The sequence below is a fragment of the Patella vulgata genome, chromosome 4, assembly GCF_932274485.2.
Source record: "Patella vulgata chromosome 4, xgPatVulg1.2, whole genome shotgun sequence".
NCBI classification, from domain to species: domain Eukaryota; kingdom Metazoa; phylum Mollusca; class Gastropoda; family Patellidae; genus Patella; species Patella vulgata.
The window spans coordinates 66,810,688-66,835,511 of NC_065882.2; the positions used below are offsets into that span (position 1 = coordinate 66,810,688).

Sequence of the window (24,824 nt, forward strand, 5' to 3'; positions counted from 1 at the left end):
AATCGGTATTATAAATAGCTATTTATTTCTCTCTCACAATTTTAGCGAAGAACTCATGCTTTTAAATGTAAAATCACCATCAGATGACACACGAAGTAGCAAAACTCATTGAGACTGCACTGTTAGAAAAAATCTGGTAAATTTACATGAAAATTACTGGCAGCAAAAGTTGCCAGTAAATTAACTGTAAATAAACATTCAGCTGTAATATTACAGAGTTTCTGTAATTTGACTTTGTGAGTAAATTTACCTTAAAACAGTAAATGGAAAATAACATGAGTTTGTTTTTTAACTTTGAACTGTAAATTCACCGCAACACAGTAAATGAACGGTTACAGTAAGTTTGTTTTTAGACTTCCCAATGTAAATTTACCTAAAAGGAGTAAATGAAAAATTACAGACAAATGTTAAAATAAAACACAATGATTTTAACTTCCGTTCCAGGATTTTAGATGGAAGCTTGTGGTACTGTCTACTGCAGGCATTGTAACTCTGCTCTAGAGACAGTCAAGCTAACACTGGCCAATCGGTTTAATTAACCGTCTTCAATTGACCTTGGTTACGAGATAATACAATCTATGACAAGAAAGCAAAACATTTTTTTATACGTTAATGAACATACTTACAATCTGATCAACGTACGATGAATAATAATACACGTTTTAGATCGTATAAATAAAGAAAATTAAATATATATATCATGCAATATACCAAATTGCACAAAATGTGATTGTCCATATTATGGTTAATAAATTAGAATGAATACTATAAGACAATAATTATTAGGAATGGTTCGTTGCTATGGAATACTAAAATAAAATAAGAGACAGTAAATTTACATAAGAGACAGTAAATTTACCAATAAGTAAATTTACAAAATAATGTGAATAAACGTAAATCTGTAAAATTACCTACTGGCTTTGCTATTTTCATTTCAATATTGAAATATTACGCATGTATTTTTACCGGGGTTTAATGTGCCTTTGGTTTCATAAAAGTTTATTGTAAAAAAGAATGAAACTTGGTAAATATACATCATTTTGGTAAACATTCCGAACATTTTTGGTAAAAATTTAATTGCTGTAAATTTACTTATATTTCTAACCTGAAAGTTTACAAAATAATGTGAGTAAACGTAAAATCTCTAAAATTGCATGCTAAGAGACAATAAATTTACCGAATACGATAACTACCAATAAGTTAAACATACATTATGCAAGAGCTAAATCTGCCTATTGCAGGTCTTTCTTTAGGCCTGATATGTTCTATAAACTATGAATTAGACATTTATTAACATGAAAAGACCATAATCAACTCATGGATGCCATCTTATGTGTTGGATTTTCACTGGATTTGAGTCCGATCTGGGGCTCAACGCTCATTAATGATTAAATTCAAAAATAGATAATCAAGACTATGTTTTTTTTTATCGTACTGACTTAATAAGTAATGATGATCGAGGCTAGGCCTAACATTCAGTCTCTAATATCTCGGTTCCGAGAGGATCAATTTGACAGAAATTTTCAGCATATTCCCATTACATTATCTAGTTTTTAACTATTATAGTGAGAACTGCTGTAATTTTATTTATATTTCTAACCTAAAAGTAAATTTACAAAATAATGTGAATAAACGTAAGATCTGTAAAATTACATGCATGCTTGTTTATTTTGAGTTCAGTTTGGAAATATTACATATGTAAGAATGTATTTTTACTGATTTTGAATGTGTCTTTGATTTCATCACCGTGTATTGTAAAAAAAGACACGAAACTCTGTAAACATACACGAAACTCCGTTAAAATACGCCAGACTTGGTAAAACTACTACATTGTGGTGAAAATACCGATAATTAATGTACAAAAACTGCTTGTACTACTGTAATTTTACAAAAATTTCTAACAGTGTGTTTTTGCTCTTTATTAATTACCATAGAAACTAATTATATGATACCATCGTCGTGAATCCCCCGGAGTTAGGGCCATCATCAAAATTTTCGGGCACTTGGTAAATAATAATAATTTTTTTTTTAGTTGATATAAAAGGAAAAGTGTGAAAATTATTCCATCCTCCAAAATAAAGTGTCCGCGATCCGACATGTCCAAGGATTGTGGATTCCATGATATATAATTTGAAAATAGTGAATTTTGGAAAAGAAAATGATTAAAGAAGCGTTTTGATAATATATGGAACTGATAAAACCATTGTATAGTCAGTCATGCGTACTATTTGAAGGTTAGAAATATCAAAATTAAAAAAGGTGAAAAACATGAACGGTACTGAAGTTTATTGTTTGTCATCATGTGTAATTTATTGTAGAAATACGAGACGGGCGATAGGAGTAATTATGGCATGTTTTGGTTGAGGTAAGGAGGGGGGGGGGCAAGAGTTCAGCAGGATTACTCGCAAATATGAAATATGCGTGTATCCCATAACATTGTAAATATCAGGTCGAATATTAGGCATATGACCCAGACATTTCAATATGATAAGACGGCTGTGGGTCACGAGTGTGGTGCGGAATAAAGGGTCCTGAATGAAGGTCAAGATTGAAATCTTGAAAACTAATTGAGTTGGGGAACTAAGCTATTATCGTCATAATTTGGATAAATTGTATTTACGTTATCAAGTTGATTAAATCATCAAAAGTACCCGGTTTTGTAACATCCGCCATTTGTAGACACTACGTCACACATTCTCTTGCGATGTCTTTGATGGTTACTATATGACGCCATATGTTAGCCCAGGCTGTCAACAGTTTATTTCATATGGTGATTAAAAGGCCGGAAATTAATAACTCATTTGCCATTGATCAAGTGGTTATTCATAATGTAAATATAAGATAAAAGATGCGTTATGGAAGAGCTAAATCTGCCTATTGCAGATTCTTCATTTGGCCTCAAATGTGGTATAAATAATTATTTAGATAAACAATTATTAACATAACAAGCCCATAATCAACTCTCTAGACCATAGTTGGCTACGTAGTAAACAATGAACGCCACATCTTCTAACACTCATAACTGCGCTCAGAATGTGTGAATAAATGTAACCCTGAAATTAGATTGGAGATTGGGTCTACTTTATATTGTGACTGGTTAATCACACACCATATAACCCGAACTATGTTTCTGACATCAAACTTTAGAATCGTCCTCCGGATCAGGTAAATTTTGTGTTTCTTTCCTTGCTACTATACTTGAATATTGGAGAAAAATAGTGAACTTACTTCAAACTTTTCTTCTTGTTCACATGTACCAGAAGCCAATAATCAACTCTCTAGACAATCAAATTCTTGTGATTTTGAACGAATTAAAACACGATAATAATTTCATTTAAAAATAGATAATCGAGACTATGTTTATTTATCGTAATAACAGTAGCAATGGAAATATGGACTAAGCTATTCTTCAAACAGTCATAACTTCGCGCAGAATAAAGTAATTTGACTGAAATTTTCCCTGTTTTACCTATTTTAAAACTATTAAACAAAAACCGCCAAATAAAGATTAAGATAATTAAGAGAATTAGAGAAACCATTAAAAGCCAGAGGGTATCCTGATATTATCATTTTGGATGCTATAACAAAGGCCAGTTCTTTTAACCGAGAAGATCTTCTAAAATAAAGGGAACAAGAAAAACAGTTTGGCAGTCTTACCTATTACATTTAACCAGTGTAATCCAGATATTTATCCAAATGTGAGAAACTATGTACAGGCGCTAGACACATGTCCAAAACTAAAGCATGCTCTAAAAGGTACTAAAATGATAAACAGTAAACAGCAGAGCAAAAATCCCAAACAACTGTTATCCAAAGCGTGTTTTATTGATCAAAAACCTGTGTTAGGTTAGGTGGAAGTATCACGAAATGTAATAGGCCGAATTGCGGCACATGTTCACGCATTTTGGAGGTAAATTCATTCACCTTTAGGAATAACTCAAAATTCAAAATAATGGAAAATATGTCTTGCGCCTCTAGAAACCTAATATATGTAATAACATGCGCTGGTATTTATTGCTATTTGTTCAGAGATGAGCATTTCTTGCTTACATCCCTAAAAATACCTAGGATTCTAGTGGTTGCTATGTATACCGTTCTGACGTGTTGTCAATCAATGAATCACTGTCAATTTTGGCATAATTTTCCATTATCCTAGGCCCATCCCAGCTGCTATTTCGCCTCCCTTACTATATTTTCAAACGATTTCCTGTGACTACTGACTCATTATTAGGCGGATCATGTTATTCAGAATTTGACCAAACCTTGATTTAAAATGTCCACTTTAAAGTACAAAAAAAGAAAACAAAATTGTCCACACCACTGCTTATTTACGAATAATTTATGATGCCTGAAAACGGTTTTTATGAATTTATGACTGATTTTCTACTGTTTTATGTATTTCAGAGATGTGTTTGGATAAAGGATGAGGTTAGAAAATAGTGTGATCTTCATTTGAGCAGAATTTCTCGAAGATATTGTCAATAAAGATTTGAGTTGAGGACGATGGTTGAGCAGAAAATGAAAACAATAAACACTGTAATATTTATAGGCAGTTATTTGCCTTGCTAAAACAGAGGGGTGTTATTGTCCAAACTTTTGTCTTCAATGACAATCAGTCATCCAATAATCAGAAGCAATATATATAGATAACTTCATACATATATAGATACACTATTTGTTTTTATTAACAGAGTGTGTAAAATGACTTTCTTCTATGAAACATTTATAAAATAACTGTTTTATACAAATATTACAATTTAACATTTTTGGTTGTGTTTTTTACATTTTGATGATTTCTATCAACAGGAATATCGAAGTTTTCGCCCAATAACACTGTGGTATAATCGCATCAATTTAAAATTGAAGATACCGGGATATAAAGGTTTTAGCAATTAGTCATTGTAATACAAATTCATCTAACTGCAATTTGATAAATCGATCTATCTAACAGAAATCGTTTAACCATCTTTTACATTCCTGATATCTCACATTTTTTTCCTTCTGAAAATAAGCAATTCTTCTAGTGCTGGACTTGACGACGGACTTTTACACTTGTTCTGATTTGTTATAAATTATGTTGTATATTTCTTGTGTGGAGCCTTTTAACTCAGTTTTAGATAAAATAAACTTCACACCAAATTCTCAATATCCCTTGAAGTACGGTATGAATACAAAGATTTTGTTACGAATACAATAGACCTGCAGGTTATTGGCTAATCATGTAGTTCGTGTCATTTAGGTAGTCTTACACTAAGTTTAAGCTAATATATTTATAGCTTTCAGTTATAAGCACCAGTAGTAATTTGAAACAGAAATAACAGGTCACAATTTCTATCCGATTTTGACGAGACTTACAATAGATTTATAGTTCCTTTCGATATTAGTATCGGACCGTAACTTCATAGATTATGGCTCCTAATTGTGTGAAAAAATCGAGTTTTTAGCTTTTGGATACTTTAGCCGTCACAAATTTTATCCGATTTTGATGAAATTTAAAATGTGTGTTCATAACCCAACGATCTCTGGGTTCCTTTCGACTTTGGCCCAAATTTAACCACGCATTCCTGGAGTGTGGACCCTCTATAGAAGTCACGATTCTTATCGGATTTTAAAAACCGTTTAAATATATCACCGTTACACCATAATGACGATTGAGTGTAAATCGGACCGAAACTGTCCGAAAAAATTACCATGTAATACCAAGGTTTTAATCCAATTTTGATGAAACCTAAAATATATGTTTATATCCAAAAGATCTCGATTCCTGTTGATATTCGCGCAAATTGGACCGCAACTTCTTGTATTATAGCCCCTAATTGTACGTAAAATCGTGTTTTTAGCAATCGCTTGCAAAATGTGGGCGTATTTTTCATGGTAACCACTTGTTAAGATTACCATGTCGACAATTTAACACAGCATGGGTTATATTTTAACATAGTTTTATCTGTAGACGTAAACATTTCGTCACTCCACAAAATAAATCAGTTTACAAAGTCCAATGAAATCGTTAATTTATTTTTGTTACAAATAAAAAAGGTTAAGTCATTTAAAGCGAGAATTTCAAATTTTCTAAGAAAGTCAAAACATAATTATTTCTATGTCTTTTGCTCAATAGGTTATCAAATCACTATTATACGATCATGAGCATTATTTCCCACCCTTAAGAATCTATGACACAGGAAATAACACAATTACCTCACCTGTTTTGCTATTGACAACATGGGGCAGCCATTTTCCAACGTTGGAATTTGAAGTTAAAAATGATATTTTTGCCAATTTCTCAGCTGGCAATAGCGAATTATAGGATTAATAGGATTATTCTTTAACAAGGTAGGACTGTTTATGGATACCATCTATTTTAAGGCTTTACTTTAATACATTTTAAAAGTATAACTTGAAAATTTGCAATTTCCGCTTTAAACCTAACAATAGAATTTCATTGGTCTAGAGTTGGGAAGACGTAGCAGATAATAGGATTGTAAACTAAGATGACACCCCCACCTATTCTCTACTGAATGAAGTATTTACTATACGTATACATTACATATAACAGAAGTCAGTCCACCCCAACCTCACCACAAAGTAATTTAACAACAGTTCTTCTATTAATTTCAATATAATAAATAAACTTAATTCTACTGCTTATTCGAATAAATCAATCACATATACACGAAACAATCTATCCATTGACAAAAGCGTATGAGGCGTAAAGGGCGTTCTGAAATATGAATATATCAACATCAAGAATCTAATAGTAGTATCGTGCATTCATATAGGTAAACATTTAAATAATTTAAAACATGTTCTATATACGATAAAGTAAGACGTAAGTTATGCATATTAAATTAAAACATACCTTCTATCTGAATAACTTGAAATATTAAAATAAAAACACCCAGACTAGACCTGGACACCATCTTACCAGCTATGTTCAAGTGACTAATTCATATCAAGCTTTTATAAACTGTATATTGCAACCAGGAAGGAAAATAATCACTAACCCCCAAACCTTTTGTCAAGGTTAAATTATTGTATGTAGACGTATGACGGGGTATATTATGAGAACAAGGAAGGTATATATTCGTATAATGGGGACATAGATAAAAGACGACCCAACTCCTTGTCACGTACAACGCGCACGCACTAACCATTCGGCCAACCAACCCCCCACTGTCAATAGACTGATGATTCTAGCTGTATTCTATCCTGTAGCGTCGTCTTCTGAAATCCAAGTCTAAAGTTCTTATAAATACGTGAACAGTTATGTTTATTTTTCTCGACAACTGACACATTCTGAAAGTAAGGTAGATAACAAGCATTATCAGTAAATTGAGATTAATTGTAAGATTTAATTTTTAAAACTTGCTGGATTTATTCTTTAATTCATTTACATTAACCCCGTCGACATGCCGATTTGCACATTAATTAGTTGTTTCGATATGATGAACCGAGATAACTTATTATGTATTCGTATGATGTGCTAAAAATATATATTTACGAGGGCTGGCTGAAAAGTTCTAAACCAACCTTGGAAAAAAATGTACAAAGTTCATGGTTTCCATTTATTTTTTAACATAGCTCCCTTCGATGTCTACACAATTTTGCCAATGGTGTTCCAAGGCCTGGATGCCTTCAGCCACCCTAAAAAGTCCTTCACAGATGCCATGACATCATCATTATTAGGAAAATGGTGACCGGCTAGTTTCTTTTTCATGTTATGAAACATGTGTAAATTTTTTTTTCAGGATCTGCTTCAAAACGGCACAGATTATTACAGGACTTCAGGATTCTGACACGTTTCTGATCCTCAGTCAAGAGCTTTGACACCCATCATGCAAAAACTTTTGTCATTTCTAACTCGTTGGCGAAAATGTGTAAAACCATGTCAGGAGGGCAACTTGTCGAGTGGTCAATTGTCTATGAGCCATCACCATGCCATGCACCCGGATAATATCTTCTTGTGTGGTTGCTGTTGATGACCTTTCAGGACGCGGGTTATCGCCAAGGCTCTCTTTGCCACGCTTACATTCCGCAGATCACTTCTTTACTGTTGAAAAGAAGGGGCATCATCTCCTAAAGTGTTTGGGTTAGTCCTTTCAGTTTCAGGTATTTACGACTGTTCTATAGTCAGTTTTGTCGTTTTCTGGCGATTTCCATGAGTAGGTTCACATGATGATCTGGTACAAAGCCAATAATAACACTACAGTCATTACGTCTAGGATTCAGTCAATGATTGTACTTGTTAGTGGCAACAGTTTGTTCAACGCAATTGATCTATGCATGCTTGGAACCTTTTAGTATTAGTAGTTAGAGTGCCACACCATAGTATTTCGATAAGTATGCCAGCCTATCCATGTATGACAAGCCTTACCTTAGTTTCGACATTTATCACCCATTAATGTAAGGTCATGTTGTATTTTTTATTCCTTTAAAAGTGGATTTAAACTATAGTCTATAGACCAGATTCTTTTCTTTCGAACTGTTTGTGCGTTTTAGACATTACCCCGGTCGAAATTTGCCCACTAATATATTTTATGAGTTAAAATCCGAGGTCCCGTGGACACATTGGTGTGCACGCAAAAGATCCGTTGGCAGTTGAAATTCGATATAATATAGAGCAGCTGTCCGGGCAACAGTTCCCCCATAGTACATTGCTTGGCGTATGTCCGTCTTCATTAGACCAGTCGGAGAAGAACAGTAGGACATTAAACCCCATTTCATTTCTTTTTCGACATGTATTCGCGTGTTTTAATTACAGACTTAATAAATGCCACACGTCATTGACAATGTAGATATGGCATTTGTACATTTATACCAGTTAACAAAAGTCATACGATAACTGATAAACTTCATATCTAATGATTACCTTTTGTGTAGAGACCCAATTACTTGTAAGATGTGAGTAAACATGTTCTCACTTGTTTGTGTTATCTGTAGTAAGAGAGACTTGGTTAGGAGAGCAGCGGCGAGTGGAGACGACCTACGAGAAGAGAATTGGATCGTATGGACGCACCTGAGTCAAGTCACTTCCTTGGCAGAGAGGCGGAATGGTTGACTTATTATAGTGATGCGACGTGTGGATATTATTGTTTATGTTCCTGATGTCGTTAAGTTGCTGTTTGATTAATGTTCTGGGTGTTTATATTCCTGTTCCTGAAGTAAAAAAATCCTGTATTTAAGAAACTTCTGTTATCACTAATAGTGTGACACCTGGCCCGTGAGGCAAAATTTGACAATTTTCAGTGACAAAATATAAAATTGCTTATCACCCAAAGTTTCAACAAAGGGGAAATTTTGCAAGTATAAATCGTGTGCTACCAGGAAACATAGTTCTGAAATATACATGTACATTTAATATGCTAGTTTAGAAATCAACATTTGTTCCACAGTTGACAATAAAAAAAAACCCGAAGAAGTCCAAAATTTCCATTATCGTCGCTACTTTCACTAAGAGAGTCACTATCGTTGCCCTATTCAACATTATTCAAGACCTCGTCATCATTCTCAAGTATTCTAACCTGGTCTACTGTTTCACCTCTGTTTGTCATACATGACCGTAAAACAATATTTTCAGGAATATTTCTGCAGTGAAGAGGGGAACCCTCACTCCAGACGACACGTTGGAACACGTCTTCTGATTGGTCTAGACTGGATGGAATTACAAATGAGGCGTACTAGTGTATCACCAAGGGTGCGGCAAAAACATTCGCTTCACACAACACGTGTCCAGGGTGGGCTACTCGAATTTCTGATGTGTCATGCTGGACCGGAAAACCAGCCATTCGGGATATAGACTTTATTATCTTGGTCGGAAAACTGACCAGTCTGCTTCAAAGAGTTAACTGCCATGTTCTTTAGACAACAGGGGAGGTGGATGGCCGAATGGTTAGCGCGTGCGTGCTGTATCATAAAGTCTGTCATCGAGTCAACTGGCGTGGTTTCGATTTCCCGGTTGTACGTGACAAGGAGGTGGGTCGCCTGTCCAACCCGTGGGTTTTCTCCGGGTCCTCCGGTTTCCTTACACTGCTTTAAAGACACCTACGCGCAAGCGAATTATTCAAATAAAGTTTGAGTTAGTATTAACTATATTTTAAATAACCAAATTAAGGACCCAGTATACTCCTCATGATGTCTAAGGATAGTAGAGTTACTACTTAGGACTTCCATAGTTTTATCGAATTAAGGCACGAGAGCCTCGTTCGTACTTCTGGCCTGGTTCTCGTTCCTGTCGTCTGCTAAGCCGGAGCGGTGGTAGATACATGGGGTCATCTCACCCTTTTAATTCTTAACTTTCACATTACTTTGCGTTATCATGTATTGTAAAAGGCGTCGCTCTGGCAGGAGGACTCACAGAACGTCCAGTGAAGCCCTGAACGAGATCGAAACTGTATCTACTGCTAATTTACCGCCGAAATCTTCCCGTGGTGCAAACATAGACACCAGAGTCATAAACAATGTTGTGTCAGGAACTTAAGAAACTGGGGATGATCTTACCCACTAGTACGCCTAATAAAATTTTTATTCAAGTCTTCAAACAGTAACATATGCGCCAGTCTATTTCCGAGTACGAAAGTCCGGCTATAACTTGTGCTGCTGACCCTGACCTTGATGCTAGCTCTGGTTATCTACTTAACAATAACAATATCACTTCCGGGGGAGGGAACCAAGATGGCAGCGTCCATGCCTCTATTCCCCGAACGGACGATTGGCAGGAATCGAGAACACAACTTCATCATGGTACTGATAGGCCTAGTCATAATAATGATAAACAACAGGGAAGTGCCCAAGGCAACGAATTACATCGTTTACGACAAGAATTAGCCAGAGTACAAGCATCGTTGGCGGAAATTAACTATAACCCATCAACAAACCAAGTTCAAGCAGCAGTCGGCATTTGTAATAATGTCATGCCCACAGGCACTGATGATGACAACCATGCAACGGCAGTAACGCCACAGCCAGGAGTCATAGACATGGGAGTAACAGGTATGACCACAGGTTTTAAGAGAATTCCGATAGACAATTTACCAGATGTAAATGTTGTCCCGCAGAACGTTAGAAAAGTCATTCATGCCCATAAACATGTTAATTTAGCATTGCTACTAGTGCAAGGGATGGAGACTGATGTGGAAACAAAAATTATAGACTAAGCTGGAAATCAAGTCGTGGTGAAGGCTAATGACCCTAGACTTCATAGGAATCTCACTATTAATGAATTCAGATTGGCTTTCTCGAATTTTAAGAATGTCATATGTGAGAAAGAACCGGAGCGCAGAAGAGAACTAGAAAAGTATGCAGACCTTATTGATAGTCTGTTCATGCAGTTTGGTAGTTCCCATTTCTACGAGTACCACAACGCTTTCTCTAAGAAAGCCGAGCAGTTTGAGGTTAATCTCATATAGAGATACATCACTCTACTTGCGGTTTTTGCTGGTATCAAGAGCATGTCCTGTGATCACTGTCAAAGTTCCCTGCATGTTTCTGGATTCTGCTCTCTTGTTGTAGCTAACTCAGCCTTGTCCAACCCTCAGAGGAGCGGCTATAGTACCAACGAAAACTTGAGAAGATCAAATTCCAAACTTGATAAACATGGTAGACCCAGACTTTTTCATAACGGGAAAGAAATTTGTAACAATTTTTACTCTGTTGGATGCTAATTCACTCATAATAATTTCACTAAAATGTTACATATATGCAGCAGATGTCGTTCCAGCAACCACTCAGCCAACGTTTGTGTAAGAAGTAAAGAACCAGAAAATGTTAAAAATAAAGCTTACAGTTGACTTTTGCCCAACAACTCAATAATGTTACATATATGCAGCAGATGTCGTTCCAGCAACCACTCAGCCAACGTTTGTGTAAGAAGTAAAGAACCAGAAAATGTTAAAAATAAAGCTTACAGTTGACTTTTGCCCAGCAACTCCATAATCATGAGTACGATTTTTAAACAAAATGTATCCCGGATTCCAGAAACAAATTATATCTTTAAGGCGACTACCCCTATCAACATTGCTGCTCTGGAATTGGAATTACAGAACCACCCTGATAAACATTTTACGACAGTGATCATAAATGGTCTGAAACATAGATTTGACACAGGATTTACCTCTCTGCCTTCAGAAAGTTATGTGTGTAAAAATCTCTTGTCAGCCAGGAATCAACCGGATAAGGTGTCGCTATTACTTAAAGTTGAAGTCGATAAAGGGTTTGTTGTCGGGCCGTTCACGAATCAAACTTATCATACGTATCGTATTAATCCACTAAGAATCATTGAAGGGAAATATTCTAAGAAATTAAGACTTATAGATGATTTCTCTGCACCACATAATAATTCTGAACATTCTAGCATGAACGAACTAATTAGTAAGGAAGAGTTTTCAGTTTCCTATGTCACAGTGGATGACGCCATTTCCATCATTCTTTCTCATGGAAGAGGGGCCATACTCAACAAAACAGACATTGTAGATGCCTTTAAGCTGCTCCCTTTATCACCTGACTTGTGGGCCTATCATGGTGTAATGTGGGAAGGACAATACTATTTCTTTGTGAGGTTGTGTTTTGGATCACGCAGTAGTCCAAAAATATTTTCTCTACTTTCCAAAGCCATACATTTTACGGCCACCGTTAATTATGGCCTAGTCAATCTTTTGTATTTGCTTGATGATTTTCTGTTAATTAGTAGTGCGTCATCAGATGGTGCTAAGGCTATGCACAAGCTTTGAAAAATGTGTTTAAGAAGCTAGATATCCCTATACATCCGGATAAAACTATGGGGCCGGCTACATCTATGACTTTTTTTTAGGTATAAACCCTAACAGCATTAAGATGAAAGCTTCCCTTCCCCAAAACAAGGTGGAAAGAATTTTGTACATCCTGAAATCATTTTCCTCACGTACTAAGGTCACGAAAAGAGAACTTCTTAGCCTACTCGGGCATTTAAACTTTGCCCCCAGAGTAATTATACCAGGAAGAAGTTTTGTTTCATATCTATTGTCTTTAGTATCAGTGGTGAAGGAATTGCACCATCACATTTACCTTAAGGCCGTGTTGAATTGATTCCTTGTTTCTCCTGCCACCACTCTGGCAATCATGTGCGGTAGTGCGGTAAACACAACACAAAGTGGGTTTCAAAACACAAAGTGGTCTGGCATAATACCTATATAGTCTGAGGGTTGTGTACCATTTTTAATAATATTATAAATAATCTAGTTATATTATTGGTTAGAATAAAAACACAGATAATATTTAATTAAATAAATTTAATAACAAAACTAAAATTTGGTAACAAGTGGCTTCTTTGTTTAACTTTTTAAAAAATGAAATAACCATATTTTGATATAAATTTTCCGTATTCTTGTGTTAAAATACAATGGAAACATTCCTGTTAGACGATATTTGATTCGCTTGTTGAGTTATAGATGGTTTCGATAATATCATCGAACGTGAAAGTGCTGGGAATAACCACCAAAGTCAAGTCGAGATAAGTAAATTCGCGTACCGGTCGGCCTAATTTATTTATTGATGTTCAAGGAAATAATAGTGGTCCCGTTTGTTCGTTCGTTCGTTAAACTCCAGAAACGAACGAACGAGCGAACGGGGCCACTATTATTTCCTTGAACATCAATAAATTAGGCCGACCGGTACGCGAATTTACCTATGTCCCGGCATAGCTCACCATTTTGTAAGGCGTGCGTTATTTATTACACAAGATATGATTGGGTAATACTTGAATAATAATGACATGTGTTATAATTTTAGCCAATGAAAAAATTGATTATTCAGGTTCGCGGTTGAATATTAGCGATTGTCTTACAGTTTATAATATGCTTTCTCATTAGCCGAAATGACTGCTACACGCGCCATTTTGCGGAATTCATCCAATCATATACAGTGTAACTTATTCCATAGTATGCGGGCCCCTACATGTGTATTATCAACCGGATCCATTCACTTGATTTGATATTTGTTTATTCGGTGCAATGCCTATTTTCTGTCTTGTCCGCAGGTTTATCTTGTAGATTTTTGTTTTGCGTGTAGTGCGGCCCCCTGCACTTACTTATTTAGTTCGTAACGAGGAATAAACAACGAGAATTGACTTCTGATGTTTGGTAGAATTTTATTTAGATGTTATTAACGTAATTTTTTGAATATTTTTTTTTTGTGTTAAAAACGTAAGCGCACGATTTTCGGGGTCCTCGACCTAAGCGCGCGGGCGAGGAGAAACAAGGAATCAATTCAACACGGCCTAATGTGGATTGTCGACGTGACATTAACATGTTGATAGATTTTTTAGAACTCTGGAATGCCAAATCGTTTTTCCACGAACTATGTATAGTAGAATCGGCCGATATGGAACTATACACAGATGCTAGTGGCAGTAAAGGATATGGTGCTTATTTCAAATGGAGTTGGTTTTCTTGTGCGTGGCCAAATGATTTCTTTTTAGAACAGAATGAAATGTCCATTCTATGGAACTTGTACCTATAGATACCTGTGCAGTGATTTGGGGCCATTTGTGGTCTCAGAAGCGTATTTTATTCCATTGTGACAATATGGCTACCGTGAACATTATTAATAAGGGACATAGCAAATCTAGTAACATTATGAAACTTATGAGACGATTAACTTTCTCGTTTGCAGGTGGAGAAATTCAAATCTATGGCACCAACAGCAGAAAAGAACCCAACAAGTACACCGTCTTTGAACGAGTTATACCTCATTTAGACCATGTTGTAACAATACTTTTAGATACATCTTTAGCCCCCAGTACTAGAGCTATTTATAACTCAGCCTTTTCTGTATTTAAGAAATTTCTAATATTTAACAATTTGTGGAGTACTCCTGGTGATACACCCCCTTTAATCTAAGATATCAAACCATCAAACTTTACTTAGCAGGTATGTGCTAATATAAATACCCCACTGACTCAGTCAAACAATCTTTTCAATCAACAATATGCTTTAAGAGGGGTTAAAAAAGCGCAGAGCAAAACAAAGATTAAACGACTACCTATTACTTTAAAGATGCTACTCAAAATTATAGAGTATATTCGCATCAGTTATTGTATTTATGATTCAGTCATGTTGACCGCAGCATGTTCTTAGCTTTCTTTGGTTTCTTGCGATGTGGTGAATTTACAGTCAATCCTAACTCACAGTTTGACCCTCATATTAATCTATCATTGTCAGACGTGAAATTTATTTCATTAGATAATTTAATTAGACAAGGGGTGACTATATCTAATAATAGAGTAAGAGACGCGCCACTATTATGCCCAGTAGCTATTATGCAGGGTTATTTAACACTTAGAAACAGCAGTGGAGCTTTAAGCGAGAATCCTATATTTGTCAGCAGCAAGGGTAGGGTCTTAGACAGGCCTTTATTTATAAATATTTTAAAGGAAGCTCTTAAGAACTTAGGTTTTCAACCAAATGAATATAATGGTCACAGCTTCAGAATAGGAGCGGCCACGACAGTGGCTAGAGCCCATGTGCCAAACCACGTCATCAAAACGATGGGGAGATGGTCATCTGACTGCTTCAGGAAATACATCAGAACAGATGCCAAGTCAATAAGAGATGCACAAGAGAAAATGGGCTTATGTAAATAAGTTCATTTATTTAAGGATACTTTATATGTACCGTATGAAATTATCTCTACAAATGAGGATCATTTTAATGTAATTATTACTATTTTTGGGGGCTTCCATTACAGGTCTTTAAGTTCACTCATGTTCCCTCATCAACCTGCAATTCCATTTGGCATTTAATTAAGCCGTAGCTTAATCCTTTTCCCCTCAAAAATATATCATAATTATCTTAACACTTTGGCTCACAGTTTTATCCGACGAAATTTACAACCCGAGCTTTCTTCATCCGAAGTTACAATCTTATAGGAACCATGGCCCCGGAATCAACTCCTACTCAGATTCCGCAGTTCGTCCAACTTACGACTGCCTCAGGCTCATGCCTTCAGCTTCTCTCAGAGGCTGCCTTTTCAGTTTTGCAACGAAACTGCCATCAGTAGAAACAAAAAATTCTACTGCCTAGCTATGCGTTGCCCTAGCTCAGTAGAGCCGTGAGTGAACTCCTGTACCCCCTTATTGCCAAAAATGTTATTGTGATTAAATATGTTATTTATATAATTGTTAATATTATATGTTGATATTTATTAAACCTTTTTCAAACAAATATGGGTTAATGTTAATTTGATGTTATTTAAAATTGAACCATAAGTTAGTCCCGAAATGGCCTAGGTTGTGTCGAGTGGACGTTAAACTCTCTCTCTCTCTCTCTCTCTCTCTTTAGACAACAGCTGTACACTTCATAATGCACTATATTCCAGTATATTTTGATTAGAATACATTTAGTAATGTCAGAGATATGGAACTGAAACTATCGAAATATATCGATTTTTAAGCTCTTCGGTAGAATATCATGTCAAAGCACGATGATCTAGAGATCAAAACTAAAGGAGGAGACGGGTCGTTTTCCCGCAAAATCTAGAGATCAAAACTAAAGGAGGAGCGGGTCGTTTCCTTGCAGAATGCGCTCTTCGGTCATTGACCCGTTGGAATAGGCCACGAGAATTGTTGGGAATATTTGTAAGAATAAACGTTCTTCTGAGTCAACGCATCTATAAATGGGAGCTATGTACTGTAGCCGAGACAGGTATATTTATGTACACCAAGTATCATCGGCAATTACTACACTAAAAAATAAATATACAGTGTAGAAAGACGACAATTATTGTTGACAACTATCTCAAGCTGTGTTTCACACAAAAACGTGATCATACGTCTGACATATCAGACATGTTTATTCAAAATCGCTGCAGCAGTGTCAGAGATATGCCCTTGAAACAAACCATCGGACAAACTGATAATAAAGCCAAACTCTCCCTTGTGCAGTTTAAAGGAGATAAATCGCTAATATTTGGGACCTAATATTGACCGAAATGGGTTGCAACGCATATAATAATGTAATCTGATTGCATATAAACTGATTTACATTCAATTGTTTCCGTTTTGACTCAATTTCAAATTAGTTATGTCCAGCGAAATACGGCATGAGTCTCAACCAAATACCAATTTTTAGCGTCTGGTTATTCCAGTCCATTGCGCATGCTCTCTAGATAAGATAATGGCGTCACCGTTTGACATGAGTTGTTCAATATGTCTAGCCTCGTTCTTTCTAGTCACTTGTTACAAGTGACGCTGAAACGCATTATGGTACACGATTTGTATACAAATGGTAAAATGTTAATTTTGTCTTAAATATTGGATATCAGAAGCCTACTTTTTTCCGGTAAGATTACAACATCAATGTTGATTTGAATTGGCAAATAATTCGTGTTTTCAATGTGTAAGACTTTGGATGATATTGAGTTAGAGACTTAGCTACTTTAACAAATATTTGTGAAGTGAACTAAAAATAAATCTATAGTTCAGCCGGTCTATAGCTCAACACTACAAATCCACTGCACATATTATAGTAAAACAGTCATATTACATACTGTAAGGTGAATAGCCTTGGTTATAGCCAAGTATATTTTCATTCTCTGATATCCCTTAAAGGACCTAAGTCCGTAACTCAAAATCCTCCAAAATCTTCGACATCGAAAACACGAATTATTGGTCAATTCAAATCAACATTGATGATGTAAACTTACCGGGAAAAGATGAGCTTCTGATATCCGATATTTAAGATAAAATAATTTTTTTAACATTGGTACACGAATCGTGTACCATAATGCGCTTCAGCCCCAGTTGTATTGAGAGACTCGAGGGACGAGGCTAGACACATTGCACCAAATCAAATGGAGTTATGTAGACTAGAATAAGTAGACGCTAGAAATTTGCACTCGATTGAGATTGCTGACTTATTTCGCCGAACATAACTGATTTGAAATTGGAGTAAAAACGGAAACCATTAAATGTAAATCAGTTTATATACATTCATATTACAGTATTATATGCGTTGCGACGCACTTTTGTGAATTTCTAGGTACCAGATGTTAGCGATTTAGCTCCTTTAAGCTGTATTAGACACGCCTTCTCTCCACGACGACTTTAATTTTATAACTTTACACAACTTGTATTTAGGTCAAAATAAAATATAAAAGGCCTTTACAATGTAATATACTAACGGTCGTTCAATAGAGATACTTTATTTGCATATTGCATACTGACGGACATACTGCTTATTTCAATAACATATTATACATTCGTACATCATTTACATGCATTTGATTTGCCAATTATTATTTGTTCGTGTAAGAAAGTGTTGGGTGATACATAAAATTCTCTACTCGTCTTTTTTGATATCAAAATAGACTCGTAGGCGATTCGCTACATAGCCTTTTAGATGTAATTGTTAGATTTCAATGCCAGTATGTGTTCCATTCAAAGGTCTTCCCCCGGGAGAAATAGTTAGATAAATAAAATAGATTTTAAATACAAAGATACGTTTACCAAAATGTTAAATGTAATATTAAAACACTGGCATGGATATGTGGCATATTGTCCCTGTAAAAACATACGGGGGTAAACCCCTTTGTTAATCAAATGACAATAGACCCCTACATACCATTCTTGTCTAAATGTAGGAGTCTTATAATTCAGTAAGTAGCTATTGCATCAGTTAGAACCCAGGATGTGCACTGACATCTAAGAAGGTCAAACACATGGTAGAGATACTCGCTTTGGTTTGTAAGAGGTTGGAATCTTGCCACACAAGGCCTCTGCAACAGTTGCCCTTTCCGTCGACTGCATCTGCAATAGGGTTTTAACCAATCAGCTCCGACTACAGGTTCCCGCGAAATGACGTTGCGTTGCCACGCGTCTTCACCATAGACAAACTAATCCAATTTTGCTATTTTACCTTGTGTTGAAACGCCGTCAATCGTGGTTAAACATTGCTCACATCCACACATGCATCGTAACGGCGATAGCTGCTATCAAGACAGGTTAAAGGGTAATGTAGTGTTCATTCCCTTCCCGACACGGATGAACAAACTATGCGATGTGTCTTCCAATGGAAAAAACTATCGTGGAAGTCACTCCTAGTAGAATGTAAGAGGTTGTAATCTTGCTGGACTTCTGCAACAATTTTGACGGGTGTGTTCCGTCATATATTACAAGAGTCTGGAATGGTTCTTCAATCTTTAATACTGAAAATTCATACATGCAACTACAGGATCGCGAATAACCAACTAGTACCTACTACGTCGGAAGGACCTAAAAGGCTCATCTACCAGTGTACAATTCCATATTTTTATGGAATTACTTCTAAGCATATACAAGTATTGCTGTAATAATAAAAGAAATATAACAATCGCAAATAAAACAATAAATTAATCACACGACTGTCATGTTCACAGTTGGCATTAAATAACGCCATTTCATATTTGGCTAGTTACCGTTTAATAGCACGCACACGATTTATGTTTTGAGAGAATACTTATGGCCCTGAGAATTCAGTTCAAGACTTTTAGAATTAAAACTATTAAAGATGCATTATGTAAGATTTAGATAAAAGGCCGTGAGTTCTCGCAATACTAGTTTAAATATAAATAATGAAAGAAGTAGTATATAGAAAATATCAGTCAAATTACTTTATTCTGAGCGAAGTAATCGATGTGGGAAGTTTTGATAAGAATAGCGTAGTCTCGATTTTTATTGCTACCATTGTTACGATAATAAACAATGTCTCAATTATCCATTGATAAATTAAATTATGAAATGGCGATCGTGTTTCAATTCATTAAAAATCAAGATCATTCAATATCCTACAGAGTTGATTATAGGCTTTCCATGTGGATACATGTCTAATTAATGATTTATATAACATCGGAGGCCAATGGAAATACCTACAATAGGCAGATTTAGCTCTCACACAATGCATCTTTAAAGTAGTATCTGAAATATTTTAATTTCTTCAAGTTTTGTTCTTAAATATTCTATATATATTAATTGTAACAGAAAAAATACTACAACCTGCACTGTTATTAATACTTTATCAAGAAGTGTGGATCGTACAAAAAATGAGTAATTTATGTCTAGAAATTACCCCAATTAAGGTAGGTATAGTATGGTTACATAAATTAAAATAAGATATTCAATATAAAGTAGACTATATAGATATAGTCTGACACAATATCGTTGAATTGAGAAAATTTGTGTAAATATTTGAAAATACCCTTGTTTTTATATTATTATGTAATAGAAAATAATCTAAATATCAACGAAATAATCTATCACTTGTTGTACCTCCAACTAAATTAAAATCTTTTGGTGATAAAGCCTTCAGTGTATATGGTCCACGACTATGGAATGACTTACCTGACAAAATAAAGTGTTCAGAAACAGTTGCTCAATTTCGATCTAGACTTAAGACGCATATGTTCACGATGTATTATCCACAGAAGCTATTAACTTACAGCGCTTAGAGCATGCTCATGGGTGGATTAAGCGCTATATAAATGTACATTATTATTATTATTAAGATAATCTACGAGCTTGAATTCAGTAAGATTAAATAGAGACCCGTCAATTCATCAAATCTGTGTAAATACTGAACTAAATTGAACTGATATTCAACATTCATAGTAGTGTAGTTTGCAAGGAATCACAAACCTCTCAAATGACAACAAGCGGCTTTAGAATAATTGATATACACTTATTATTTAAAGAACAGGAAAACAAAATTTATTTGCATTGCATTTGAATCGTCACGATTCATATTTGTTTATAATAAGGTATGAATTATGGAGATATGGTTTACAACGTGGTTATACGTTTTCGTGCAATATGTTGCTGGTCATCTCTGCTTAGCAATTTAATTCTACTGTTTGATTCTTTGAACACATCCAGATCAATGCAAGTCTTCATTTGCCCGTTCTTGGCGTCAAGCAAATTGATTTTACATACATTTGCACAGGAACCCAAAAGTATCGTGTTATGAGTAAGTAGAAATAGCACAATTTCTAAATAAATTTCACCAAGGTGCCCAAACAAGATCGTTCGTAGGGAACGGTGAAAGCCATTAATTACACAAATATGAATAGTCACCACCAAAGCAACACAACTACCAAAGTTGGTGTGCATCCATCAAATGACACCGAAAACGTCTAAATGTTCCCCTTCAAGGTACCTGGTGTCGAAACCCCTCCGATGAACCATAGATAAGCATAGAATAAGAATTAAGTTTGATTAAGGCCCATAGAACACTTTCGATCTAATGAATTAAAATGTGTAAATTTGCCTTTTTCAAGAGCCCGCACCTCATTTCAACTAATATGAATAGTAATTAACATCTTTGTTGTGATATATACAGCTATATAGTCTTTTATTCTTATTTAATTGGTCACAAAATCTATGATCATTAAACATGCCTCATATTTTACACAAATGCAAATCCTTCTTCCCACGCAATTGTCTTATTGTAAACCAAGGTTAACATATGCAGGATTTGGATTTAATGTTTGGTATTGATTTGCTGCATCATCTTGTTGAGTTGAAACTTGTTGTAGAGTATCATAAGTAATATCGTGAGATGTAGAGTTATCTCCTCCTGTTGTTAATGTATTAATCGTTGGTTGATTATTATATCTATAACCCCGGGATTCACTGGCTGGTTTAGATAACTGTTTTCTGTAAATCAAAATACACATATAGATTTTAAAATTAACATAAATAATTCACTAGACTGCTTACACGGTCTATGACGTCCATGCCCCTTTCTCAATGATATCCGTGTATAACTTATATATTGGTTTGTTGTCTCGTAATGTGGAGGGTGCACGAATTATGAACTTACTGATGTATACATTGTGGTATAAACAAATCGAAACGTTAAATATGTCTTACCTTCTGATTCGAACTTATGCATTCATATAATTTTATTTCTTACCTTTTAATTATATAGCAATGTACTGAAACACCAATTATCGCTGTAATTACTATTCCAAATATAGCGCCAATAACACCAGCTACAACTGGACTCATTTCTTCAGTTTTGATATCATCTTAAATGATCAAACATATATACATTGATATTAGCAGACATAAAACTTCATGTAATTGGGAATATTATCTGCCCTTAATTTCATTTTTTAAGGCCAATGATACATGCTAGATTACATTTAGCAAAAATCCACTTTCAATCCATGCCAATACACAACAGACATAACGTACAAGCTGTTATGTTGTTGGGTTTTTTTTTTCATTTTAGAAACGACAAAAGTAATCGGCACATTTGAATAAAAGGGATAAATTAATAGGGGTTAAATTAATTTAATATACATTTACTATAGTCACCTAGAAATCCCACTTGACATTTTCCTGATATATCACAACCGTCTTTACAATTGGTAGAACATTGTTGTTGACATACATTACCATACCAACCAAGTTTACAGAGGGAACATGTTCCATCAGATATATCACAGTGTCCATTACAGTTAGAACTACACCGGTAATTACACGATGTTCCATAATATTTGCCATATTTACATTGTGAACAGTTGTTGATATCATCTTGATTACAAACAGTACAGTTAGCATTACAGTCTTCCTCACAGGTATCTCCACTGTATCCTTTAACACATAAACTACATCTACCATTAGTCCTATCACATCTACCATCACATGTTTTACTACAGTTCTTATCACATCTATCACCATATCTTCCTACAATACATTCAGTACATCTACCATCTCTATCACAACTACCATCACATGTTGTACTACAATTCAAATCACACCCATCACCATATCTTCCTACAATACATTTAGTACATCTATAATCTCTATCACATGTTGCTTGAGTCCCATCTGTAATTGGTAGACATTCAGCTCCACATGTAGAATTACAATATAAACCAACTGTATTAGGTTTACAACTATTACATTTACCCTCGTCCCTGGTACAAGTATGAAGACAGTTACCAGGACATGTTTTATTACAATCAACACCAAATATTCCTGATTTACATTCTCTACATCTACCTGTTGATTTATTACATTCTCCAGTACAGTTACTAGAACATATATCTTCACAGTTGATACCATACCAACCTGGTGTACAGCTAGAACATTGTCCCGTATTCCTGTTACAGTTACCTATACAGTTAGTAATTATACATGTTGATTGACAGTTGGTATCATATGTACCATTAATACAATCATTACAAACACCTGTTCTACTACTACAAGCACCAGAACACTGTTGATTACATGGTGTATCACATGTACCTCCATACCACCCTACTTTACAACCATTAGTACAATTACCATTTAAAAGTCCACATCCTCCATTGTTACAGTTAATAGAACATTGTTGTTGACAGCTGCTATCATACCATCCTACTTTACAACCATTAGTGCAATAACCATCTACACGTCCACATCCTCCATTGTTACAGTTATTAGAACATTGTTGTTGACAGCTGGAACCATATATACCACTAACACAATCATTACAAACACCTGCTGTTCTACTACAACCACCAGAACACGCTTGATTACATGATGTATCACATTTATCTTTATACCATCCTACTTTACAGTCATTATTACAATAACCATCTACCTGTCTACATCCTCCATTGTTACAGTTATTAGAACATTGTTGTTGACACGAGTTACCCCAATAACCATCATTACATCCACCATTACAACTACCATTTGATTTAACACATGACGTCATACATGTAGAACATTGTTGTAGACAGTTTGTACCAAACCAACCAGTTTTACATGAGTTACAGACACCTGTTGTTGTATTACAAGACTGACAGTTATCATCACACTGACAATCATCACCTGTACAACCTGGAAAAATATTTATCTGTAGGGTTACTGCACTTCCAAATATTGTTATTTACTATAATGAAAGATTTATACAGCTAAAATAAAATATCACACAATGAATCTAATTAGACAACCAGCAATACATATATAATCACCGTCGATTTTGAAGAATAGGAGGAAAAAAGACTGTCTTTGGCTTTTACTGTCGATTGTTTAAGAAAGGGTTCGTTGATAAATACCTATATGCTGTCGACTGTTGAAAGGGTTTGTTCATAACTACTTATATGCGAAAAGATATCAATCTCGTAAACCATACTGATTATTCACCTAATTGATTTTATTAACAGTGCTGGGATATAAACAGTAAACACAATTGAAACTGGTATAAAGTGTTACTAAACTTACAAAAAATCTTGGCAATTCTCGATATCCTAACCTACTAATTAAAAACTTTGATACAAGGTATCCGTGCATATTTGAACTTCACACAATGTAAGTATACCAGTAATTTTGATAAACATTGTTCTAGCAGATAAAGTAAAGAGACCCACCTGTGTATATTTGAACTTCACATAATGTCAGTATACCAGCAACACTGATAAACACTTTTTCAGCAGATAAAGGTGTAGATGGCTGTTGATTACATCCATCTATAGTATATACATTTTGTGCCGATTGTGTCGTATCTTTATAGCATGTTGTAGCTGATGTAAATCCTTGCCCATTACACTGATCATCAGAACTTAGCTTTATCTCAAATCCTTGTAATCTGTCTTGATCTGTAACATACAATACATATTTACTAAATGTACTCATTGCACTCATAGCAACATAATACCCAAATCATAAAGGATAATTCGCATACAGATGAGATGTGGTATCCTTGCTAATTATAGAAGCATGTCCATCCAGAAAACCCACGTTAAACTAAATTGGAGGACTACAATGCAGAATTATAAGCAAATCACAAGCTTACTGGATGTTTGTGTCTGATCAGCATAGTATTTCATAA

General features: G+C 35.1%; 1 protein-coding gene across 1 annotated transcript in view; it reads right to left on the minus strand.

Moving 5' to 3' along the window:
* Positions 1–19,192: 19,192 nt before the first annotated feature.
* The window catches only part of LOC126818025 (multiple epidermal growth factor-like domains protein 10), a 35,437-nt gene continuing 29,805 nt past the window's right edge, over positions 19,193–24,824 (minus strand). Inside the window, exons 6-8 of the mRNA XM_056100284.1 lie at positions 22,319–23,266; positions 21,912–22,026; positions 19,193–21,652 (exon numbers count right to left, since the gene is read on the minus strand). Coding sequence (XP_055956259.1) covers positions 21,439–21,652; positions 21,912–22,026; positions 22,319–23,266 — 1,277 coding nt within the window. The 3' untranslated portion in view covers positions 19,193–21,438. The remainder of the gene's footprint in view (positions 21,653–21,911; positions 22,027–22,318; positions 23,267–24,824) is intronic.